Source organism: Solanum stenotomum, chromosome 7 (assembly GCF_019186545.1).
Source record: "Solanum stenotomum isolate F172 chromosome 7, ASM1918654v1, whole genome shotgun sequence".
In the NCBI taxonomy this organism is placed as follows: domain Eukaryota; kingdom Viridiplantae; phylum Streptophyta; class Magnoliopsida; order Solanales; family Solanaceae; genus Solanum; species Solanum stenotomum.
Genome location: NC_064288.1, coordinates 67027 through 90863, shown reverse-complemented (window position 1 = coordinate 90863; position 23837 = coordinate 67027). Strand labels below are relative to the sequence as shown.

At 35.8% G+C, this 23837-nt stretch overlaps 2 protein-coding genes across 3 annotated transcripts; one reads left to right on the top strand and one right to left on the bottom strand.

The window, feature by feature from the left end:
- Nucleotides 1–397: 397 nt before the first annotated feature.
- Nucleotides 398–3533, bottom strand: LOC125870808 (photosystem II D1 precursor processing protein PSB27-H2, chloroplastic). 2 transcript variants are annotated; one of them, XM_049551332.1, is made up of 4 exons: nt 3360–3533; nt 2960–3076; nt 1458–1864; nt 398–578 (listed from the first exon to the last, which is right to left on the bottom strand). In XM_049551332.1, exons 2-4 carry the CDS (start codon nt 3036–3038, stop codon nt 441–443), a joined length of 624 nt encoding a protein of 207 aa, XP_049407289.1. In that variant the 5' UTR covers nt 3039–3076; nt 3360–3533; the 3' UTR covers nt 398–440. The 2 variants fall into 2 exon arrangements, with proteins under 2 accessions (XP_049407289.1, XP_049407290.1); XM_049551333.1 differs by having other exon boundaries at nt 3406–3473.
- A 4460-nt stretch (nt 3534–7993) lies between these two features.
- Nucleotides 7994–16773, top strand: LOC125870490 (uncharacterized). The gene is made up of 3 exons (XM_049550930.1): nt 7994–8986; nt 12922–13229; nt 16102–16773. The coding sequence occupies exons 1-3, from the start codon at nt 8109–8111 to the stop codon at nt 16455–16457; spliced, it is 1542 nt and encodes a 513-aa protein (XP_049406887.1). The 5' UTR covers nt 7994–8108; the 3' UTR covers nt 16458–16773.
- The last annotated feature ends 7064 nt before the right edge of the window (nt 16774–23837 follow it).

Genomic DNA, 23837 nt, shown 5'->3' with positions numbered 1-23837 from the left:
GGCTGGAACCTTAGCGGTCGTTCAGTTGCACAACTAGAAGGCATGCTGATCTTGCCACCAACAAACCTTTAACTTTGACTGTGAAAAGCTGTCTGCCTATGTCACACTCCCAGAGCAAATTTGAATTTCTTTCTTCATTTTCCTTTCATGCATCTTTCTTTCTTTCCATAGGTAGGCTTCACACAAATAGATCTTGTGACGGGCAAATGAACAAAACAATGCAACAAAAGATAGTTTGATCAAATGTACGTTTTTCAAGTAGACTATATCTAATTGAGCATACTGCAACAGAAGATAATATACTGCACTGGCCTCTTTTGTTATGTGTATCAAGAACCATTATACAATTCTTTTTGGCTCTTTTTTACTATTGTTGTGTCCGAGCCAACTTGCGTGCACCTGGACTATTCCACCATGTACCACTGACCTTCCACCCATTGTTACAATGCTTCTTCTGCTTTATTCAGATCATCTAAGATCTCTGACTTTACCTCTTCTGGAAGTGCAGCAGATGGGCCTGCCTTTGAATAAAAACTGGCCAGAGATCTAATAGCTTTCTCTACCATAACATATGATTCCTGCAAATATAGCACTAAGTCAAAATAATGACCAGATGAAACATTGTTTCCACTACAGGAAAAAAGCCCTAAAATACAACTCTTGTTTTCATGCTAGTGTAGATTGATGCATAAATGCATGTCAATAATTACATAGAAGACGGGTGTAGACACGCAATAATGACAGGACTCGAGAAAGAAGCCCCGTCTAACTCCATGCTAACAACCTTGGTAGAAGGGGGTAAGTGTTCTTCAGAATGACTGGCTTAGGTCCAGCAAAGGAAGGGATTTTTACTAATTGATCAGGTTATATCACAAGATTTCTAAAACTTCTTCAAGATAGTAGTTTGCCCAAACTCAAAAGCCACTATAAGCAATGAGTTAGTAATGAAAGAAGACAGTAATTGCTGCAAAAATGCATCAGCAAGCTTCTTCTGTCTTCTTTTCTGCAATCTGTACTCTAACAGCGCAAAACTCAAATGCATAATTGGACTGGCAGAGTCTACTTATGGTGCAACTTGAATGTTTTATGGCGCCTCAAACATATGACTCTAAAGTGACGAAATGAACCAGCTATTCTAGAAGAAGCCTCATTTATACTGACAGTAGGCAACTAGGCAAGGTAAGTGCATATAGGGCCTGGGTACCTAAAAGGCGCTGAGAAACCAGAAATGATCTTTGAAATGTCATCTAATTATAATAAACACCTGAGAAGTCGAGGTTCAATAAAATTGAAATTTAAAGTCAGTATGTCATGTTAGCATCCTTCTTAGCCAATTATGTTTCTAATTTGCTACACATATTTGGAAACAATGAATCCACTGCATTGTGCAAGTACTGAACTTTTCAATGAGCTACAGTGCAATAACATCCACTTTTTGTTTGTTAAAATAGGATTACCTCATTGACTACTGATTTTTGTCCTCTCCATCCACCCAAGTATTCCCTGATGGATTCCTTAGCTGCATCAGCTGTTCGTCTAAACTTAGACATGTCGTTTGGGTCTTCCTTTAATGATTCGCGCAATGTTTTCACCACCTCTCTTACAGAGTTCAAGTAAGCCTTTGGTAAGACTTTTCCTGACTTTGTTGTCTCATTTGGATCAAACAAGGACTTAATTGCCCCAACCACACTTTCATCCTTGTCTTGAATCTCTTGATCCTCTGCCCAAGCTGGTGGCACCGTTAAGCTGCAGCTGTATGTTAAAAGTGAAACCAAAGGACTGGCAAAACCTACTGCAAGAAGCTGGCGACGAGTTGCTTCTTCTTTAGATGATAATATACCAGAACTCCGTGATTGTAGTTTATCTGTTATGTTAAAAAGAATAGCAATCAGGAAAAGAGAACTCTCTGGAATTAGTGACAATTCAATCACTATACTGTGTGGATAATGTCGTACTCATGAGAGGTCTATAGATGTCAAGGACATAAAATATCAGACTGGATACTGAAACTGCCTTGTTATGATTGAAATCGGGAGGGACAAGTAAACCCAAAAATGAAGTTCAGACGCAATTAGGTCTTTTCTGTTGGATACATAAGAATAAGGAAGAGGACAGATCCCCTGGCCCATGCTACGGTTCCCTGCGGTCCAAACTCGGTGCCACTTCAGGTTAGGGAGCTGGACGATAATATCCTCTCTGCATCCCAAAGCGTGCTGCCCTCCTAGGCAGGCAATCAGCTCTGCCTTTTGACTTTCAAGGTGTAGGCAATAACAAGTTAATAATTTTGAACAATCCGGTCACTTCATAAAGCATTTTCTCACAACATTTGTATCAAGATGATCTACATAAAGCTTCTCAGCATGTTCACATAACAGAAATCCTAGTAATTGTATCAAAGTTCTCTTCCTTCATTTTTCTTATCCTATATCTCTCAAAGTCAACTTTGTTTCTCCAGTGCCTCACTCGCAAAATGATCCTAGTACTTTGTCCCTCTAGGCAAGGTACCTATCTCCAGCCAATTGTAGGTTAACAATTGAACTGTTGCAGTCCAAGAAATTGTGTGTCAGAACAAAAATAACTATGTCTACGGACTATGGCTACAAAAATCTTCACTATCCGTGTAGCTTGACGTAAGCCCATCTATGTTCATATTATAAAAACTTAAGTCTCTTTAGCACAAGAAGAAGAAAATGTTGTGCATTTTGGTGCTAAATTACGTTTTAAATTGTTTGTCTGGTTTTAACATGGCATGGAGTTTAAGAAAGTAAAGAACGACTTCTAAATTTTGTAGTCTTAAAACTAAAGAATGTATCAAAATGTCATTTAATCTTGTGGCCTTAAACATGTTACGTGTCAAAGTTGGAATTAAAGAGTTGTCAAAAGGGAAAAGACATTCTTTTCGAAACAGACAAAAAAAGATAACTGGAACTTAAATACATCAAACATGAAAAAATCTTACATTCATAAGTGCCTTGAATCTTCTGACAAGAGCAAGAAATGGCAAATGGACATACATTCATTGGAATGAAGAAAGCCATCCTAACTCAAAAGCTACCCCATACACATCAGAAGAAACCTTCACCAAAATAAGAATCATTAGCTAAATTATCTCATCAACAAGAAAAACATAGCTAATTAATCCAAACTGATTTTAACCACACTGTCCCTTTCAGTTAATGAGCTCAAACTTAATCCACATATATAAGTTAGACCACCAAAATCAAGAATGTACAAATGACACTTTCAAAATATAATTCTTCTTAAACATAGAAAAGAGGAATTGGGGTAGACCCAAAAGTCATAAAGGAGCTTTTTTTGGGTAAATTAGTTCCAAGAAAGCAAAAATATAGAATACCCACCAAAGAATAGACACACAGAACCCTCAAGAAGCTGAAAGACTTCAACTTTGGTGGAGAAAATTAAATCTGGAGATGAAAATTGACAGAGAAGAAGAGTAGCAGTGGCAGTAGCTCTTAGCTAAATGTATGAGATAGCTTTCTGTTTGGTTCACACTTCACAACTTACTATAAGCACCTTTCTATTACTTTTCAGTTGCACTTTGGTACCTTCTATAGTTTCTGTTACACATTTCCTTTTTTTCTCATTTGGTGTCCGGTATCTGAATTACAACTCGATTAGTTTTAATTTGTACACTGCAAGATTCCTTTTTGGGGTAATGCTCCCAATATAATATTTTTTCACACCTAGAATTCGTATCTAAAAACACTAATTAAGAGTGAAAGAATCTCAATCATCTTACATGGATTGGTGTTGCATATTTTCTTTCGTTCTTTCCATGTAGAGGTATAATTTCATAAGAATTTAAGTTATATGGATTGTTCTCTTATCCGACACAAGTTATGTAGAAATAAGTTTGTGGGTTCTGAAATTGAATTTAGGTTTCTATCAGCATTAATTTTTGTAGAAAATAAGACATAACTTGTGAGTTTTGAATTGAACTTCTACCTATAACAACATAAGCTCGGTAGGAAGCATTACTAGTTATGGTTAGGCTTAACTTATGTTATATTATGATACAAAGATATATATGAATACCTTGCAATCTTTATTGTTTTTCGTTTTGCTGGTACTTTTCACCATTTTCTTGTTACTTGTGGTATTTAATGACATAAGCTTGGGAAGCATAATTAGTTATGATAAGACATAACTTATGTTATATTGTGATACAAAAAATATATATGTGTACCTTGCAATCTTTATTGTTTTTCGGTTTGATGGTATTTTTCACCATTTTCTTGTTATCGATACATATAAAGATGCTTCTTGAACTCGACTTCGTGAAACCTTGTTTGAGCGAGAGGAACAGACAACATATAAAGAGTTGTAGCTAGGTCCTAAAAGTGTTAAATGTGCAAAAATTGAAAACAATGAATTTAAGGAGCAAAAATTAACCACCAACCCAAAATAGAAATATTCGTACTAATGACCTAAGAAATTATGTAGGTGTTTGATCATAGAATTTTCGGAATTCAAATTAAAAGTTTTGATTTTAATTTTTTTTAAATGTTAAATTTGACTTATAAGTTTATATATTGTAAAAATAGATCCATCATTTAAAAATTTACAAAAAAAAAAGACATTTACTCATGTGAATAGATTGTTTGTATAATGCGAAAGCTTTATTAAAGAATGACTAATTGCTATTATTTTTTATTTTTTTGGATCAACGAGTTCTTTGTAAAATCATTTGTATTTCAAAGTTTATAATAACATGTAACTGCAAATATTATTTATAAAAGAACATGAAATATGTGATTTTATTTATGCGAAGTCTTAGAATATTTCAATACCTTATTTATGAACTACAATTTGCTTATTTGCTAAGTTTGTTGTATGGAGTGAAATCTGAGCTTGACAGTGAATGAGTCGAAAGTTGACACCTGGCAAAAGCTACTGATCGGATATGAATCAGCGGAATCAACAATATTGGAGAGATCGGTGAAAAGCGATTTTCATTTAGGAAAAATTCAATGTGTTATCAACAATAACTGAGTGTTGTGACTAGAGTCCATCTAGCTCCCAAGATGCGGTGCCATGTGCAAGGCACAAATCAAAATAGAGTTGTTCGAACAATCAACGTTACACAAGATTCTAAGATAATCATCGACTGTTATTCAACAGTAATAAAAATAATTAATAGACTTTATAAAAATATATTTATGAATCTTGTCTATTAGTTATATTTAGCTATAAATAAAGGAGAACATATGAATTTCATTTAATTATGTATCCATAAAGTTGGTAAGTTCAAATAATTGAAAGTTCTAAAGTCGACAATGGTGGTCAAACTGATCGAAGCTCAAGATAAATCTTTTTTGTATCTTAATTTAAATCACTCATCGTATTTCTTTACCGGATCTTCTGTAACATCTCGCAATTTGAAATAACTAGAAAGAAGCTTATAATTGGAAATAGTCATTTTTGGAAAGAATTAAAATCTGGAAATTTGTTCAAGTTAGGAAAAATTGAGTTTTGGTCAACTTCAAACGGTAATAATTCCTAGCTCAGGATGATTTAGGTGTACTTCCAGATATGGTTGCAAAGATCTTGGAAGGATCTTTCCAACGCCGCCAAGTTTGCACAAATCCGAGTTCGTATCGGTGAGTTATGTCCTTTGGAAGTTGGGTTGTTGGAATAAGGAAAGTCCAATCCAGATTTTTAAAGGGTAGTTTAGTCTTTTCCTTACCCTTTTATTTTAATTCACTTTTTGTGTAATTAATTAGGGGCCTAAGTTGAATTAGATCAGTTTACGCTTTTGGAAAAAGGGTTAGGGTTTTGAGATAAGAGAAGAGAAAAGAAAAGGAGAAAGAAGAAGAACATTCAAGATTCGTCGATTTCTTGGAGCTTTGCTTGTGGATTTCGTCGGAGGGATCCCTACAAGGTATGTGAGATCACATAGTGTTGGGTTAGTTCACCCACGCGCCAAGCATGTTTAATTCAACATATTTTCGTCCTAAAAAGATTAAGAATTTGATGTTCTTGATAGTTGTTCTTGAATTGATTTCGTTCTTGAACATGAGTTGGGATTAAGGAGTTTTTTGATGATTAAGTGTTGTTTCTTTAAGTTGTTGGGTTAGATTTTGTGTATATGATTTGGGTACATGAATCTAAAGTGAATTTGAGAAAAAGAATCGAATTAAAACGATTTAGGATCAGAAAACGAGATCAATAGCTCGTCAGAATTTTTGCCTGAAGGGAGTCTAGCGCGACGCGCCCCCATAGCGCTAGGCAGACTGGGGCGGCGCGCCCGGGATGCGCCCAAATCGTCGTTTTTCACCAGTTTTCGTCGTTTAGCCTATTTAAGTCCTTCTAAAGTGTATTGACACTTTCAATTGATTCTAACTACTCTAAATGACTTCTAAACATCTAGAAATCATCCAAAAACATAAATCAAAACCTTGAATCCATAAATTCAAATTCAAGGAAAGTTAAGAGCCAAGTTTAGGAAGTTCTTCGAGTCTTTTCAAGAAGTCTTTTGCAAATGCTTTTAACTTTGTTTTAAGACTTACAGTTCAAGTTGAGTAAAGAGTAAAGAGTAAAGAGTAAAGTTTGAAGTTCATTTCTTTAAAAGTATATGGGGACTAAGTATTCCCAAAGAGATTTAAAATGTTTTCACATTTAAATAAGAACGGAAACTGAGATTTTCAAAGAGCCTTCGGGCTAGTTTTCTGAAAAGAGAAATAGCTTTCTAAATGAAGTAAGCAGGGAAACTGAGATTTCCAAGATAACCTTTGAGCTAAGTTTTTAAGCACTAATCTCAAATCACAGAAGAAGTATGTTTTTAAACATAAAGAACTATGTATATTTTTGGGAGTAGTATTAAGCACCGATATGGGGATACGAGTTCATATTAACTCAAGTCTCCATAAACCATGTAGTCATCATGGGTAAAAAATGGTCATACTTTTTAGATGAATTATTTTCGCATAAACTAGTGGATCCACTTAGTGAGTTAGCTTCCTATATCACAGCAAGGTATAGGATGGGTCTCGGCAACATGAGGTAAAACGTTGTATCATCACTATAGTTCTTAAGTGATTGTTGTCGGTTAGAGAAACTCCCACAGCAGTAGTAGCATGATTCCTCAAGGGGTTCTGCTTAGTGTGAATGGGGGTATGGGACTTCATTCATACATTGCACAAGTAGACTTTGAGAGGGAGCATGGTTTGTCTTTTTATGATATTATGATTATGAATTGACAACAGGTTTTCAACAATTTTTCTTTATATTGCACTTGTTTTAAACTGCTTTATAATGAAATTAGTTTATTTAAGTATTCAGGAGTTGAGAAGAGCCAAAGTAAGTGTTTCTTTCATAATCTCTTTCAAGCCTATGTTATTTTAGCATTCCAACTCGCATACTCATACATTCAATGTACTGATGTCAGTTGGCCTGCATCGTATTATGATGCAGACACAGGTAACTAGGATCGGCATCCGATGCATTCGTTGATCCAGTGAGCAGTTCAGAGTATGTTGGTGAGCCTCTTTGCAATCCAGAGGGCTCATTTACATTGCTTTCAGTTTTAGTATTAGTTCATTAGGATGTCGTGGGCCTGTTCCGACATCCATCTCAGTTGTTTAGAGGCTTCATAGATAGTCAAACAGTCAATTAGTTAATTCAATTGTCTTTACTTTTCATTTCATATGTTAAAGATTTGAGTTTGCCTTAATGGACAGTTGAATGTTCCTTTATAACATTCTAGGTACTTCATAAATGTGCATGTGATGAGTTAAGGCTTCCGCTGAGTTAGTAAGTCAGGCCAAGGGTTCGTTTGAGGCCAGCAATGGTCTTCGAGTGCCGGTCACGTCCAAGATGTAGGCTCGGGGCGTGACATCTTCACAAGTTATCTCATTATAATTTCATTATCTAATCAATTTAATTCACAAATATAAATTTGACAATATCATTTTAGGGACAAATAATTATTTAATAGTAATTGATTATTATTCTTTTGATAAATTTTCATATTTTACCTTCTTCCCCTGTACTGGAATCTTCTTTTCTCCTTCTACATATAACTGATGATCTCTCTCAACTCTTCCAAATACTAGCTTCCAGTCGCCGCATCAAAAAACTCAAAGAGGATGGCAGGAGGTAACCCTCCAAAACCCTCCTCCAATAAGCCAGCTCCTTCTTCCGGCTCCGCTTCACACCGGAAATCTCGATGGGAATCCACCACCGGAAAAAAACCTTCTTCCGATCCCAAAACCTCAGTCGCCGGCGCCGCATCCGGATCCGGCGACCCCAAATCGAAGCCCTCTCCAAAACCCACAAACCCCAATCACCCTACGACTCCAAATCCGAAACCCATTAAGAATCCATCACCAAAACCCGACCCGAATGCTCACTTTGGCTTACCCCCTTTCCCTTTCCGTGACCCACCTCCACCCCCTTTATATGGATTTCACATGCTTGAACGTAGAACCATAGCTCTAGCTGATGGTTCAGTACGGTCTTACTTCGCATTACCCCATGATTATCAGGATTTTCCAGCTTTTACCCGGCCGGATTTTCGTGGGCCGCCGGGGTTAGGATTTGAGAGGCAGTTTCCAGATGATGGGTTTATGAGGAATAGGAATCCGGATCATTGGAATCCAATAGGGGTAGAGGGGGGTCGTGTTGGTGATGGTGCAATGAAGAGGAAGTTTGGTGACGAGGGAAAGGATGGGCTTGATAGGTTAAGGCAACAAGTGTTGGAACATGGAAATGCTGGTCCGGTTCCGCCCGGGTCAAGTAGTTTGTATATGGGTAGAGGAGAAGAAATGAATAGGCCTGCAAAATATATGAGAAGTGGAGGTTTTGAAGGGAGTGCGAGTAGGACTAAGCACAATGAGGTGGATCAAATTGCATTAAAGAAGTCTTTTTTGCTTATGGTGAAGCTAATTTTTGACACTGCTAATGTCAAAAGGAGTTATTTGGCTGATGGAAAGCAGGGGCGTTTGCAGTGTCTTGCTTGTAACAGGTGTGGGAATATACTAGGATTATATTGCGTTTCTAATGTTTTTAGATTGTTGATGTGCTGATTGAATGCTTGTTTTGGTTCAGTTTTTAGTTAGACTGTCTTTGGATAAGTAGTAAAATGACCTTTAGTTCAGCTTTTCTTCAGTAGATGCTACTTTCATGCACATACTAAAAGTATCTACTAGAAAAGTTAAATTCTATGCTTTTGGGGCGCTTCATGTGTATTTCAGGAATGGGTTTTCAGACCATTTCTGTTAAACTTGGACTATTGTAGCAGAAGATATTGTAGGTAGGGATTAAGGGCCTTTGGCAGCTAGATAAGGAACTAGCTAGCTCCAAGTTAATTGGAGAAAGTGTTTGATTCTTAGAGAACTGATATAATTAACTTTAGTTGTTAGAGATGCTGACTTAAGGTACTGCCATGATCATGTTTTATTTGAAACATGTGGCAAATAATGGTTGAGCTTGTGTCTTGACTTGTCAGCAAATAGCTAGGGAGCTTCAATTTAGAAAATGAATGACTCTGCTTTGCATTGTAAATTTATCTTTGTTATGTAACTCGTTACCCACCACACTTTGAGGTCTGCAAGAAATTTCCCTCGGGCAGAGGTTGGATGGCTTGTTTTCTGGTCTGCTCTTATTTTAGATTTTTTTTTGATAAGCTGTTCAAATTTAGTTGTCTTTGCCCTTGAATGTTGGAAAATGTGCTGAACTCTCTCTCTCTTCTCACTCGCGCACACTTTCTCTCTTCAGTCTTCATCTCCTTGAAGGCGTAATTGCAATGTCACAAAAAATAGATGTGTGGTCGTATGCTATTTTTAAAAGGTCATTTGTTTTACCTCTAGTATATACTAAATGTTGTTTTTCAATTAAATTTGGATTGAGATGTTGTTGGTCCATGATTCATATGTGTTGGTATCATTGTGAGTCATTGTCTCTTGTTTTTGAGATGGCATTCTTAAAGCCATATCATTTGCTAGATAAGCTACCTTTATTACCACAATCATATCTAATTCTCAAGCTAATGATAGTGTATCTAGTCCCATGGTAAGTTTTCCCCATGGCAACCTATGTTACTAACTCCCATATTTATTTCCTTGATCTAATTTTATTGGTGTGCTGTGAGTAGACTATATACTTTATATTTCATGTAAAAATTTTCCTTGTTCTATTTGCACTTCTAATGCTGTATTTCTTCAAAATGATCTATGCTTGGTATGTAAATTAAGTGTTGGAATTAATCAGATCAAATGTAGGACTAAGTTGACTTGGAATTTTGTAGGTTTTTTTTTAGTAAAGAATTCTGTAGGTTTTAGTGGAGAGTATTCTGCTGCTACATTTATTTTGCTGCTAATGACTGCTTCAATTCCCAATTAAGATTGTAAGTCAACTTAGTCCTACATTTGATCTGATTAATTCCAACACTTAATTTACATAGAGCAATCCCAATATAGGGTTTAGTGGTGTTATACTACACATGTCTCTATATCTCATGTTTAGTTCATAGGATCCAGGAGCATGGGTCGAGGTGGGAATCTGTTCTGATGGACAAGAACAATAGTTATTAAGTGAAAAAGAAACCCAAAAGAAGACTAATATAACAAGTAGAGGTGGGGGTAGTTGGTGGTGCAGGTGACATAGCTCAGAAGAAGTGAAAGGATGTTGAGTGTACAGGAAATGTTGGTTGTATATCTTATTTTATTTCTGACTTGACAGAGATGAACAATAATATGAGTAACAACAACAATGTTTTCTCAACACTCAAACTTATGTTCTGAAAATGTAAGTAAATTGAAGCATTGTAAGGAGACCCACCCCATTAGTTATGAGTATCTGTTGAGGCCTCATTTATGTATTGTTTTCATCTTCTATCATTGTCCCTGTTTACGTATTTTACTTAATCCTATGATTGCTTTTAAAAAGTATAATACTAGTGTTATAGACTATAGTCACAGATATACGAAGCAAGGGAGCCATGATCCATATACGCGTTTGGGGAGAGAGAGAGAAAGGAAGGGAGAGCCTGTTTTACATGCCTTTCTTTACTTGCATAGTTGATAGACAGTTATAGCTTAGTTGCTGTCTGTGTAATGTAATTCATTAGTTTCTCGAGATTAGCTTTTAGCTATACAGAGCTTATTGTGTTGATTCTTTATTCTTCGTGGTGAGGCATTTTAAACCTCGGAAGCTACTCCTTCATTGATTGGTTACTTGAGCTATTGCTCTTCCTGTGTGAATCACCATGAAACTTTTAAAGAATTTTTCGGATGAGCTATATTCTATCCATGAATTAGATGCTTGATCACATTAGTTTGTGATGAGTTGAGTTGCCTTTTCAGTTCCCGAAGGTAGAACATGATGCAGAGATTCGAGCAGCTACCTGCTTAAATGCTCGACTAGTGGTCCTCTATACACAGCAATACAACAGTATTTGACTTGAGTTTTTCTTTCTCATGTTTTAGATGTATGTAAATTGATGAACATGACTTGACTATTTATCATATGGGGATTTAGTCATGTGATGCAATTATCGACTAAATGATTTGAAGGCAGTCAACCTTGGTAGAATCCCACCAATGTGTTCATGTTATCTAGGCATAACTCTTTCGGAGTTTCTGTCCTTTGAATAGTTCTCTTTTATAGATCACTAGGCCATAGAAAAGCTTTTATCTGTACCTTGTTCTGAACTTTGTCAAGAATTCGAATTTTATCGCATTTTGAACTAAAAAGGGTTCCTGTTGGTGGAGTAGCAGCTTCCACTTTCACAATGCTGTATTATCACTATGTGGCTGAACTGGTCGAACCACATTGTTTTTTTTTTTTTTTGGATAAAGCTGGTTGAACCAGGTTGTTGCATTCCATGGGAGATGAAAATGGTATGTGATTGTGGATAATCAGAGCAGTTTTTAGTACATTTACCACTTTTTAGTGTGGCCTCACCTCTGAGTTTCAACAGGTCAATGTGTGCTAAATCATGGACCTCTTGTTTATGAATTCTTGTTGTGTGATTGCTGAACATTTCCATTATCTTGGTTGTGGTTGTTGCAGCACACAATGGCCCCGCTTTTTCCATATGGTGGTCCACCTAAAAGGGAAGTAACAACTAGATATTTGAGAGCAAAAAAAGAATCCCATTAGATAGTCAAATAGAAATGTATTTCAACACTTTCATTTTAGTGCAGTTTGGCCTTATTTGGTGATGTTGAAGCCATGATTGAATCTCTGAGCACTTTACACAACTTGTACTGATTCTAATTGCACATTCTCCAGTGTGTGCTGGTAATCAATACATTTACCCTTTTATTTTAAAAAAAATATAGTATGACAAAGGCTGCTTGTAGGAAACTAGCGAAGGAGGAACATTAAATATGTCCTGTTTAATTTCTTCAGCTGTGGTTTTCTCCCCATCTTGTTATGGGACAGAAAAAGTAGTTATGTGCATGGTCTGTATGCTGTTTTATGCTTTACTTTCTACTTGTTACTCATTTGATTGTAATGTAGTTCATAGTAAGTTTGCAATAGGTGGTATGTTTATGATGGTAGTTTGTACGACATGTTCTTTTATCCTACCGCACTGTGGAGAAAATCTCAATGTTTACATTCAATTGAGACTGACTTGTTTGACTTCCCTTTGCAACCTCTAAAGAGATTTCTTTCCCTTCAGAGTAGGTGTAAAGACAATTTGTTGGCTGATGGCAATTTACATCTCATTTTTGGGTGAATTTTAGCTGTAATGTGCTTCATGTGCAAACTGTCAAAAACTCAAAAGTAGTATCATTGCACCTTGTGGAGTTCCACACCTTGAAATAATACTACCCAAATTTCCTTTTATTGCTCAATGCTTTTGCTTTTGTTTAGACTTAAGTTTATCTTAACTTGGAATTTTTGAGGAATAACTCTGAAGTACTTCGTAACTTTGACATGAAAACAACACAGGACTTCAAAAGATTTTCCTGATATGCATTCTCTCATTATGCACGCCTACAACTCGGAGAGTGCTGATTCACTTGTGGACCATTTGGCCTTTCACAAAGCATTATGTGTTCTGATGGGATGGAACTATTTGACACCTCCTGATCACTCAAAGTCATATCAGATGTTATCTGCTGATGAAGCAACTGCAAACCGAGATGATCTAGTTTTGTGGCCGCCTTTGGTTATAATCCATAACACTATCACAGGAAAACGCGATGATGGGCGCATGGAGGGTTTGGGAAACAAGGCAATGGATAGTTACCTTAAAGGTAAGATATCCATCTCTGTTTCTTTTCACACCCTTTCATCAAGGGGAGTTTCCACTGCGCTATCCTTTTGCAGACGTATAACGGTCATAGCTACTTGCCACATCTAAAAAATCTCCACCCAATATCTGTCTAACTTTTTTAGGACGAGTACTTGCGTAATTTGTCTGACCATTTGATTGATTTACAATGCCGCTTTGGCTGATGGTCTGTGGTCTCACTTAATCACCGCCGTCTTGCACACTAGCTGTTTCTGATTATTTTTTTAGTCTACTTGCAAGTGTGCTCTTCGATAGTGTTCTGCGAGGGTTGTCTCTTAGGCCAAGAATCATAGGATCTGAGGCAGTTTAGAATCTTAAATCTGTTAATCACGTTTTGCAGTGGACTGTAAAAGCAAACTTGGTGGTTTGTACAATTAGGTTAATGGATTTTAGACTTGAATTTATGTATTTTTTATTGATTAGATGATTTGTCAAGGAAATTGACATGAAAGGCCTCACAGAGGGAGGGAGGGAACATCCTATCATGTTTAGGGTGTTAAATCACATCCGAATTGATATTAGGGATAATACTTCTAAAGGCATTGCAGTTTTATTTTATGAAAAAGCGCTCCAAACGCTCTTCAGGTTGTCTTTCTGCGGTACAAGTTCAAATGTAAATGAAATAGACTCCCTTGTAGGTTTCCTTAGTTCTGTACATTTATGGAGGGACACTGAGTTTTTGCATTGTAAATATTCCAGCACCTTCGTGGTGCCCTTCAGACGAAATGAATCGTCTTACTTATCAAAACATTCTTTAGTTGCTACTGTCTGGAACGATACCACAATCGACTTCTTTCAGAAAAGCCCCTTGGCTCTTCTTAAAATTTTCTCAATATTAGTTCTGTTACCTTTGAGAAAAAATGAACTTGGCGGATTGCATGCCAATTGTAATGCTAACAAGAATCAGAAGCAGCGAAAAGCATTGTTTATAGGCTGATATGCTCATGCATTTTCATGCCTAAGAATGTATATCTTCAGTCATGTCACTATACTGGATCTTTAGTCAGCAGTCAATGCATTTTTCGGAGAATAATGTGGATTGCTGGGATTCAGTGCAACCTGCCATTTGTGTTGCTAACTTGTATTTAGAGCATTAATTGCGTTCTCTTGGACTAATTCTATTCTTCATGCATTTTGCGTAACCACTATATCTGTTCTTCATTGTTTCACAATATGTCCAAAAGCTGAAATCTTTGCTGATGATTGGTATAATGAATCTGTAATGTGACTTCAGGCATTGTTCTACTTTCAGTGAGATGTTTGACGATTACTATAATTGACATCTTCCCAGAAATAGAACCTGTGCAATTCTTTGTGAGGAACTCAGTGATATGATTGTATTTTTAGTTGTCTGTTTCTACATGGTCAACATGTATGAGATTGCAACTTGATTTTTTCCTCTCTTCAAGAGTTGGACCTCAGCTTCCTGAAGTTCTTCTATATATCTCTACTGTTGAAATGCATTTGGTTTGGGTTCAATAAACCTTTTTCCAGCAGGGGTAGTTTCCTTTCCTGGTCCATGCTAAACTTTGTTGTGGATACAGGGAGAGGTAGTTTTGTGTTCCTTTTCTAGTCTACTTAAACCGGGTTTCACTAATGTGTTCTTTTGGGGATGTTAAAGAGTCTTGGTGGTTTTGCCTTCAAATTCATCAAGAACATCAGTGTACAGTTAGGGTAATGAGGATTTGTTCGCATCTTGTTTCTATTGAGGAATCTTTGTTCATAGAACTGGTGCAGTGCCTACTTCTTTGAGTTCTATATAAAATGATTAACTTATTTGGAATCCGTTTTTTGAAGATGCTTTAACGCATCAGTTTGTTCTTTTGATGTTTACCATTTCTTTGCTAGCTCAAGTATTTTGGTGTTCTAGGAATTGTTGTTGTTGTTACACAGTGTAATTTTCCGACAAAGGGGTGTTGGTCTACACCCCTCAAGTATTTGTGGCTCCGCCACTGATTGTTGCTATTATTATTATTATTACCACCACCATACTGGTCATTAAGCTTTGCTAACCATGGGTTATTCTGTTCGAGGATTCATGACATGAATGCCTTTGCCAATGGTTTCATTATCAGTCCTCCTCCTTCCTTGTCTTATTATTTTTCACCTTTTCTGAAACGAAAAGCTGAGAGGACAACGTCAGATTAAAACTTCCTATTAACATTTGTTATCATTAGTGTTTGTGTGTGGAACTGATCGTAAGCTAGTGCTTGTTCTTTTTTTGGTAATAGGAATATCTTTTATATAAACAAGAGAAGGGGTAGACTATTGCATGCAATAGTCGAAACATCAGTTTGGGCTGTGGTATGGCCACTTAAGTAGCTATTATGCATAGAAGTTTTCCTTAAACACCTTAAGTTAGTGCTTGTTCTATAAACTCCGTAGGTAATTCGAGACAATTCAAGAAGAATAAGATAAGCTAACACAAAAAAGTCGATTTGATTGACAATATTTCTCTGTAAATCTATTCGCATGATATGCTGATTTATGCAGCCGAGTCACGAGGGCTTCTTCTTCTACTCCCTTCCCGGAAGATAGAGGGAACTTAGCCTCTGACAAAGTAGTAGCTGACATAGGAATAGCTGGCAAAGGAAGAGCTTCCGCTAAGATTCTTACTTATTTGGAAACTATGGTTGTTGATTTTAGGATTATATCTTTCTTGACACCTCCTATGCTTCATTTTCCTATTTTACTTTAGACAGTGTATTGCCGCCAATTTATGTATGTGGAACTGGTTATAAGGCACCAGTGTCATCCTTTGTCCAGGCTTGTTTTTAGCTCTATGTCTGCATCTCTTGACTCTTCTTTACTGCAATTGCCAATTTTTCTTTCAGGTATTGGATTTCACGGTGGCAAGGCAAAGGCCTTATATAGCAGAGACGGTCATCTAGGTGTTACCCTGGTTAAGTTTGCAAGCGACCAATCAGGTTTGACGGAAGCCATGCGGTTAGCTGAATATTTTGAGAAAGATAACCATGGGAGAAATGGTTGGGCTCGACTGCAGCCCTTGACTCTAGGCAAGGATGATGAGAACAATCCTGACCTTTGCAAGTTTGATCATAGGACTGGAGAGAAGAAGAGGGTCATGTATGGTTACCTGGGCACTGTTAACGACTTAGAGAAGGTTGATTTCGACTTCCGAAAAAAGATAACCATTGCTAGCCGATTGGATTACATGCCATCTAAATAGAACGAGGTCATTAGATTTGTGTTAAGATGTGCTTCAGTTGAGAGTATTACTCAATTCCCTGCTCTAGATATTGTGGTTTCGTGTTACTTGTATTGCCCTTAGGAATTGGAGAGCTGGGGCTCTCTGGTATGACGGTAGGACCAAGTTATTAATGCCATGCATGTCTTTTTTCCCTTCTCTTGTAGTGAAACATTTCTGGCACAAGATTAGCGGTTTTGAAGTCCAATGGACTTGCTGTTTGTTCTCGTCCTTCCTCGATTTGAGGCTGGGTGTACCAATGATCATGGTTCAAAAATTTGTTTCAAGGTTTAATTTAGGATGGTTCCCCTGCAGATATTAGTACAAAACTATGCCTCAAAAGTTCAACCTGAAAACAAGGAATTCATTATTGCAGGTTAATTTCTTAAGCACTACTAGTCTCACTAGAATTGAAATCAGAAGCATCAAGTTTTGGTGCAAAGTTTAGACAAAAGTATCATATGCTTCTCTTCAGGTTAAGCAGAACTATCTTGCTCTGCCTTATAAAATCATTTTCTTTATATTTGAATGTTATAATGTGAAAGATAATCCCGGTTTGAAGAGGACCAAGTAAGTCTCATTCACATGTATCAAGAAACGATCGCCCATCGATACAACACCAACCTTATTTGATGTAATGCAAGTTCTATAATTCAAGCAATATCACTTGTTCAAGATACATATGGTTATGAATTATTACTGTCTTGAGTTAAATCTAACACCTTTTTAATTATCCTAGTTTGTGCAAGTCTATTTCATTGATGTTGCTTGAAATTTTTGTAAAATGTAATGTTACTAAGATTTGATGTCACTTTGAAGTTTTTGTTTTTGTTTTCCTCCTTGGATTTTGTCTCGAGAGGGGAATATTTTTCAGTCAAAAGTAGGTCTCAAGTGCCTTATCTCTCTCTCTCTAAACTTTAGTGGTCAAGAAGGAATCAATTCTCTGTGGGTGTTTTTTGGCAGAGTTATATTTATTTTGTTTATTTTTATTTGATTTTTAGAAAAGCTATATGGAATATATATACTTAACTAATCACTATGGGAAAATTGAATTTGCATTTTGGTGTTGTCTCAAATCAATAGTAATATGTAACCTCTGATTGAATTTGAAATTAAGATTGATCTTGCATTTATCTTTTTTTCATTGGAATTATACTTGTTAGCTAAAGGATACCTCATCTATGTTGTTACGCAAGACGGAGAAACTACTTGATTACACAAATATTATATATTAATTTTTTATATAGTTTGAAATAATTATATTTTATCTCACTAATTAATAATTTCATATCAGATTCAAGTTAGTTACACTTAGATACAAGTTTTTTGTTACTAGATACACTGAAATTGGGAGAAAGGCGAGTCGGAACAGGAGGGAGGTGAGTGAGATTTGTTTATGTATTCGTGATACATGTGAACCACATTAGATTCATGTGGTGTGATTCGCGTGTATCTGGGATATAAGAAATGCGAGCGAGCTAAGAGAGTGGCGAGCGAGATGGAAAGGAGGTGAGCAAGATTTGTCTATGTACTTCAAAAACATGCGGATTCATTTGGATATAATATATTTAGATTTGTATTTTGAGATACATGTATCTGAACATAATTAGATGTACTTAAATTTGATAAGATTTATAATGTTGTAAACTATCGTATATTTAAGTAATTAATTTCTAAATTAGTGGAATTTTGATAAGTTACCCTTTAAGAAATCCTATTAACTTATAAGCCACATAAAATGTCAATACCACACAACCCCCTAATAGTATAAAGGCAAGCTAGTTTCATGATGTCATCGATTTAAATTTTAAAAGAAGTAAAATTTTAGATAATTTTTTCTTTTTTATTTGTGTTGATAGGAAATAATATATGCTTTGTAAAATTAGCCAAAATATGCTTAATTTGATATGATCAATACTATTATAGAAAATAGTAGAAAAACATTGCTTTTTGAAATTTGACAAATAGGTTAGGCAGCTAAATGTAGATGAGCAGTGGATATCATTATTGTCCATGAGAATTATTAAATAACCACAAAGAGTCGAGGCAAAGTGCATAATTAATTAAGGCTAATCACATGCACTCATAATAATAATACCCACATATTGAAATTAAAATATTAGTAATATATGGTCTCATTTCATCCTAAGATTCCATCAACTTTTTACTATTTATTGAGTTATCCTAAAGGTAAAGTAGACCAAGAGGACAATATTGACGTAATAATTAAGATTCCTTCGTTTTTAATCAGAGGTCTCAAGTTCATGTCTTTAAAAATGAAAAGGAATTGAGTAACAAATGTCTCTCTAAGCAAAAAAAATAATAATCTTGTAATACATGAATCTAAATATAATCAAATCGAGTTTTAATATAGATATCAAACATCGAGCGGAAACTAACACAGTGAAAAAGACAAGAGGACAGCAGGCAGTGCGCATGCCTGTTCCATTCTGTTATCTTCTGTTTATTTCATATCATTCCACTCCACGTTGATACTCTATAACATTGAATTAAAGTACATAGGGTGTGATGGGATAATTGAATTAAATTCTTCTTTAAAATTCACGATATTAAATATGGAGTTTAATTATTATTTTGTAATTTCACATAATTGTAGTTATTTTATGTAAGCTAGAATATGAAATGACTATACATAAATAGTTATATCCTAAATTATTAATTATTTTTTCAGTAATCAATAGTACTAATCAACTACGATTACAACCTCTAATTACTAACAAAACCACCACAATCACTTACCAATATATATCACCGACCGTCATCATCATTCATTATCATTATTAACTATTATTATCATCTTTCACAATTATTAATTATCATCAATAATTATTACGATCAAGAATCACCATTAATTACTATTGTCAATCACTATGCATCATAATTAACTACAATCCAGAACCACCACCATCACTTACCACAATCTTGAGTGGCACCTAGAACCACCATCAATATATCATCATGATCACCTTCAATTGTCATATTTTATTGATACCAAATTAAATTAATTTTACATTTTACTTAAATTATATATTTATTTAATTTTTATAAACACAAGTTTTATCAAATTTATATATATTGAGAAAACAAAGTCTTGCGTAATTTATAACACAAAAAAACAAACCATAACCATTTTTTATCCCTTTTTTGTTTCCTATATAAATAAATAAAAAATGGGAATAGTAGCACACTAGCACTCATTTATGCGTGAAGTGATTGTTTATATTTTAAATACCTTATCTTTACGATTTGCAATAAATTGGTAGACAAACAATTAGTTGGGCAGAAGTTAGAATCCGAGTGGAATGAACAGTACAAATACAACCACCAAAGGTACAACTATAAACAACATTTATATCCTTTCATATAAATAAGAGAGAAGTATTGAAAATATCTCTAAATTTGGCGTGAGTTATTAATTCCGTTCTTAAACTATTGACAACCTTAAAAACATTTTTTAACTTGAATAACTGGACTTAAATAAACCGTACATCTTGCAACATGGATGAAAATACACCACTAAATTTTCGTCAAGTTTAAGAGTGTTTTCAACACTTTTCTTCAATTTTTTATTAAGAGTCTCATATTTGTACAAGATTTTAAGACAATTTATCAAGTCATGTGGTAGACCAAAGATGTATTTAAGCTTAACTAGTCAAGTAGAGAGGTGTCTTTAAGACTGTCACTAGTTCGGAATGAAACTAATAATTTGTGTCAAGTTCAGAAGGTTTTCAATACTTCTCTTTTAAAATAAAGATATAACTGTCGTTGTCCAAATATAAGGTGGAGCCAGGATTAAAATAATGTAAGCATTTTCACAGCCACTTCCTTACCTTATTAGGAGGTTCATAAATTAAATATACATATATATTTATTTAATTTTCTAATATAAATTCAGGATCTACGAAAAAACTATTGGGTTCGCTTAGCTCCGCCTTTGTGTTCCAATTAGCTATTAAAAGTGTAATGACCCGAACCGTCGTTATTTAGGAGAAACAAAAATCTGGGCCATTGTCCCACCATAGCGGGCCGATGCCGCTAGGGCGGCGGCGCCAAGGCGGGGTAAGTTGGCGCCAGAGCAGGATAGGTGTGACAGAACTTAAATAACGCGAAATCTTATTTTTCTCCTTCTTCCTAAAATACCTAATTTAGTCGTAAAACACCTTAGAAAACCCCAGAAAGCTGTTGGAAGCTTGGGAAAAAGGGAGAGAGAGATTTCTAGCGTGAGGATGGTGATAACTTGTGGATTCTTGGCCAAAATCACCGTCACGAAGCCCGAAAAATAGGAGTCAAAGTCAATAACTTCGTTCAACTGCTTGGAGTCCAGGTAGGCTAGGTTTTTATGAATTGAGTAGTTTAAATTTGTGCTCAATGCGTAATATATGTAAATCGATGGTAGAGTTTATGCATAGGACTTCGTGCACCGAATGATCTATGATTCAAACCCTAGAAAGAAGCCTTAGACGATGACTTAGGGCTGAGTATGGTCAAATTAGGGTTTGCATGATGTGCGTGATGGGTAAATCCATTATAGGAGATGGTAGTGATTATAAGATTATGTGATGTATGATCTTACTTCATTATGATACTTGCATGTATATGAATGTTGCATTATTGATCACACTTGTTGAATATTAGATAGAGGAATGAGGATGCCATGAATCATGACTTAATTGTATGATCTTGAGAATATACTTGTGATTGTGATTGTGATTGTGGTGCGATGAATAGATTGGTTGCCACGTTCCGGCATAACTAACTTGGATCGGTTGTCACGTTCCGGCATAACTAACTGTCACGACCCGAGAGTACCCCCTAGTCGTAACATGGCGTATTCGACCCCGAAGGGGTCTTATACGAGCCACATAGTCATTCATTGCATTCAATAATGAAAATAGTGCGGAATAAAAAAAAACTTATTTACATCCACACATTTAAACTTCATTAAAACAACTTTAAAAACACACAGCGGAAGTCTAAGTCTCACATGGCCATCTTAGACACAGTCACAAAACATAAGTAGGGACACGACCCTTTACAATCAAAAGAAGTCTATTAAGTCTATTACATGAACAAAAGAACTTAAAAGTCTTATCCTCGAATCCATGAGGACATACCAAGTCTTGGAGGAAAGCAATCCAACACTTCAAACTAGCTAGGAGGGATCACTTGCCGGAACCTACACTTATAGTAAAAATATGAAGAATATGGGTTAGTACACAAAATGTACTAAGTATGATGACCATGCAAAACATGCTTTAAAAGGGACATTTTGGTTAGAAACCATGCATTATGCCACTTTTTGAAGTACCATGAATAGTTGCATAAAAGACATACAATACAAGCATAAACATCAAGTAAGTCATAATATTACCTTTAAACAATTTCAACATGAAAACCTTTACCTTGGACCTTCACCTCAAGAAACCCTTATGCTATACCTCGTGCAATGTATGGATGGCGTCCCATACCACCATCCATACTAAGGCACCACATTAAGGTCACTTAAGGTAACTTATCATTCCTTTCTTTCACCTTTGCACCATATTCATACATAAGAGGTATATCATTAATTAAGACATGACAAGGGAAAATAACTCGTAATATAACCCAAGTATAGCATGCATCTCATATTAAGCATTTGAGAGCCAACATTCTTTAATAACCTCATTTAGGCCACAATTGTATCACATACATTAGGATTTAGAGAAACTCACTATGACCCTCTCCAAGCCTACTCGTGCAATGTATAGGTAGCATCCCATACTACTACCTACACTTTGTAGAACCTATCAAGAAACCATAATGAAATCTCGCATGATGGGAAGTAAGCGTTTAACCGACATAGACCATGAGAGCTTGTCATGGAATCCGGTGTCATAAGTCCCCACACCGTAAAGAGGTGGTCTACTTGCCTAAGGAAGACCGGTATATAGCTTAATGGATCCACTAGCTACCTATGCGGGCACATAGTTTATGGGATAAGGTAGACGATCATTGAAACTCATGCCTAACTATTGGGGGAGTTTCCATCTAACCAAATCCACTCGGTGCTTAGCCAACATTCCCATAGAATAGTTCGTTACATTGACATTATCACATATGAGAGGTGCCATTGGCCTACCAACTCCAAATTACATTTATTAACACGTGAAAGGGTGCTTTAAGCCTACCGTTTCAAGGTTCATTTAGGAAAGCTCATTAACTCCTCTTGAAAGGGTGCCATGGGCCTACCGGTTCAAGTCTCATCATTAACCTTCATGGAAAGGTGCCATAGGCCTACCGATTCCAAGGTTCATTATAAGCTCGTGTGGAAGGGTGCCACTAGCCTACCGATCCGAGGATTCAACAATCAACAATATAATCATTTATACAAGAAAATGATGCATAAGCCCTACCAATTCAAGGTATACTTTATATTGAAGAATCCTTCATATTCTATCATCAACATTCATGAGTGTCAAATTGAGAAATAATCTTTCAATAGCAACACCTTTACGTTCATAACATGATCACATTATCTTCATTGAATTCTCATTCATATAATGTCATGATAACACTCCAATTTCTCATACTATGCCTTTAAGGCCATGGTCACAATACATTTCATAATTAAACACCTCCACCATAAGTGGATCAAACCAAGCAAGAACAATTTTTATCCATAATATGAGATTAAGCTAACTTACCATCCTCCAAAGCCATAATCAACAACACTCAAGTCCCAACCATTTTTCTTACCACAAGAGAATTCATCCATAACTTGCCCATAAGGCCACAATCCTCAATTCATCCATATACCAACAATACACCATAAAATAAGCATGGGTAATGACATACTCCAACAATCTAAAGACATTTAAACAAGTTTGATTCATATACATTCATTATCAAGCAACCCACTTCATAAAGGCATAAACTAGGAATAGAGAGAAATCATGGGTTCTTGAAGAAGTTTCATATAAAATCATCTTAAAATCATAAATACAACTTCAATTCACCAATATAATGACTTTGAAAACATTTTACCCATGAACCCATACCTAGAATAGAAAATAGAAATTTTGTTCTTTGAAGACTTTTGAAACCCTTTTTAATGGACTCCTTGAAGGAAAGATAATCAAGGATCAAGGGTCACCATACCTTTGCTATGATTCCCCAAGAAAATTGATGAAGAAAGCCTTGAATCCAAGCCCTAGCTCCAAGTTCTTCTTCTTCTTAATGGAGGATTGTAGAGAGGGAAATGTTTTAGGGATGGGAATTGAATTAATGGTATCTAGGAAATAATATATGCCCTTTGGAAAAAAATTCGTCCAACACTTAGAAAAAAAATGGGGCGGGTGA

Coding starts and splice junctions, on each gene's coding strand:
- LOC125870490 (XM_049550930.1), top strand. CDS start 8,109: ATGGCAGGAGGTAACCCTCCAAAACCCTCCTCCAATAAGCCAGCTCCT. Junction 8,987..12,921: donor CAGTGTCTTGCTTGTAACAG/GTGTGGGAATAT, acceptor AAAACAACACAG/GACTTCAAAAGATTTTCCTG. Junction 13,230..16,101: donor AATGGATAGTTACCTTAAAG/GTAAGATATCCA, acceptor TTTTTCTTTCAG/GTATTGGATTTCACGGTGGC.
- LOC125870808 (XM_049551332.1), bottom strand. CDS start 3,038: ATGGCTTTCTTCATTCCAATGAATGTATGTCCATTTGCCATTTCTTGC. Junction 1,865..2,959: donor GATTCAAGGCACTTATGAAT/GTAAGATTTTTT, acceptor TTAACATAACAG/ATAAACTACAATCACGGAGT. Junction 579..1,457: donor AAAAATCAGTAGTCAATGAG/GTAATCCTATTT, acceptor CTATATTTGCAG/GAATCATATGTTATGGTAGA.